The 2,133-nt window shown below is 43.3% G+C and overlaps 1 protein-coding gene across 1 annotated transcript in view; it reads left to right on the forward strand.

The window, feature by feature from the left end:
- Positions 1–2,133, forward strand: part of LOC105533558 (maltase-glucoamylase, intestinal-like) — a 73,428-nt gene that overhangs the window by 49,001 nt on the left and 22,294 nt on the right. Inside the window, exon 29 of the mRNA XM_011972031.1 lies at positions 49–111. Within this exon, the coding sequence (XP_011827421.1) occupies positions 49–111 (63 nt within the window). The remainder of the gene's footprint in view (positions 1–48; positions 112–2,133) is intronic.

Genomic DNA, 2,133 nt, shown 5'->3' on the forward strand with positions numbered 1-2,133 from the left:
TAAGGGAAACTGTCCATGCATCGCTACTTAGCGTGTTTCTCTCCATAGGTCTGGCCCGATTTTCCTGGTGTTGTTGTGAATGAATCTCTAGACTGGGACAGCCAAGTGGAGGTAAAAGGGTCTTTGTCAATTTGGGTGGAGTCAGGGTTTCTAGGCAGGAGCAGCCGTTCCTGGGATTCTAGACATGCCTGTACCGTGGACATGGGCTTGGCAAGGGCGAAACACTTAGGGGATGTGTCTTGGGTGTCAGTCTGTGCCAATTAGTTTACATGGAGTAATACTTTACTGCCCACTGGGATGTAGATATGTGTTATTATCCTTGGGATTTAAGACCAGAGAGCTCAAATTACTTGTCCAAGGTTTTAGGTGACTTGTCCACAGTTTTAGGTGACAGAGTGTTGATTTCAATTTCAAGGCTGTCAGATTACAAAGGCCCAAGAAATTTCCACTTTTCCTCCGAAAAGTGCTATCTTCTCTCTGAACTAGTATACTTACTGTTGTTGCCTTGGTTATCCCTTTTAAACAGTCTTCAACCCTCGAAGACTGACTAGGTCTTTTTCTTTGTGTATATTTTTGTTTTTTTCCCCATGAACACGTTTCTCCATTTCCACACTTATAAGTCCTCCTCTGAGCGCAATCCTTCCTTGGGTTTCTCAACTTTGCTTTTACCTCTCAGTTTCCAGCCTTATTGTAAAACCTGCTCTCTCCTGGGGACGGTTTGTTGCTTGTAATGGATCCAGGTAGCCCAGGCTTCTGAACCTGAATTTTTTTCCAGATTCACTAAGCCTTTCTTGCTTGAATGAATACATGGCTCCTTACAGGGCTAGGAAGCCTACAGCCCCATCCTCTGGCCAAGATGTGTGTCTCCTGAACTGAGGCAGCCTGTGTGCTTTACTATCAATTTTTGTGACAGTTCCCACAGACAGGGTTGTCAGGGTGGGGCCGAGGACTTCCTGGGTAGCAAGTACCTTGCCCTACTGCTTGAGCTGTTCTTCAATAATGGTTATTCTATCTGGGCAGGAACTCTAGCAGGGCATGTGTAGCCTATGTGACCCCCACAGGAAAGCTGAGGAGACAAGAAAAAGGCCTCTTCTCTAGGACACCTGCAAGGAATTGAAGAGATAAAGAAGCTGTCCTGTGCAGTCAGCAATGTGGTATATGTTGTAGAGACTAGATACTGTCTCGGGGTCAAGTATTAATCAGAGAAATATCCATATTGTGGGAACAAATCCCAGCAGTTGTAAATTCAGTTAGCAGCCACTCAGAAGCCCAGGCGTGAAGACCTCTTTTGGGAGTTCTTTCTACATAATGTAAGATCGTAGCCCATGGACAGAGATGCAGGAGAAACATTCCAGTCACCAGGAATGTGACTGGCAAGAGTTAGGCCAAATATTCATGCCTTATCCAGATAAGTTGATTTTCAGGGCAAGTGGTGAGTCCTAGAGGGAAAGACATATATTAGACAGAACCACACAATCTGGAGCCAGGGGCTAAGGCCTGGCACAGCTCCAGTAGGGTAGGGAGAACAGATGGTACTGCAAACCCATGATGCGTTCTTCTCTGGTGTCAGTCTCTGACCTCCTGGATCCCAGAGCCAGTTGGCAGCAGTAGCACTTTTTAATTTAAAATGAGACACACTTGGGACCAGGCTGCTTGGCTATTGGACTGCATGTCTTTATTTACTCTCAGTAGATGCAGTAAAACAAAACGAACAAAACAGAACCTGGGGCAGGTTTTGAAGATTGGCAAGAACCAGTCAGACTCAGTTCAAGGCTGGTTTCCTTTTGTCTACTACTGAACAAGTATCTATCTACTTATGTATATCTATGTATTTATCTATCTATCTTCAATCTATCATGTCTATGTATCTACCAGTCGATCTATTAATTCATCCACACACTCTATCCATCTATCTATCTATCTATCTATCTATCTATCTATCTATCTATCTATCTATCTATCTATCATATATCTATCGTCTACTTCATCTGTCTGTATCTGTCTGTCTATCCACTGTATCTACTCAGGTTATATCTATCTATCTATCTATGTATCATCTATCTATCATCTACTTCATCTATCTGTATCTATCTGTCTGTCTATCCACTGTATCTACTCAGGTTATATCTATCT

The sequence above is a fragment of the Mandrillus leucophaeus genome, unplaced genomic scaffold (assembly GCF_000951045.1).
Source record: "Mandrillus leucophaeus isolate KB7577 unplaced genomic scaffold, Mleu.le_1.0 Scaffold1260, whole genome shotgun sequence".
NCBI lineage: Eukaryota > Metazoa > Chordata > Mammalia > Primates > Cercopithecidae > Mandrillus > Mandrillus leucophaeus.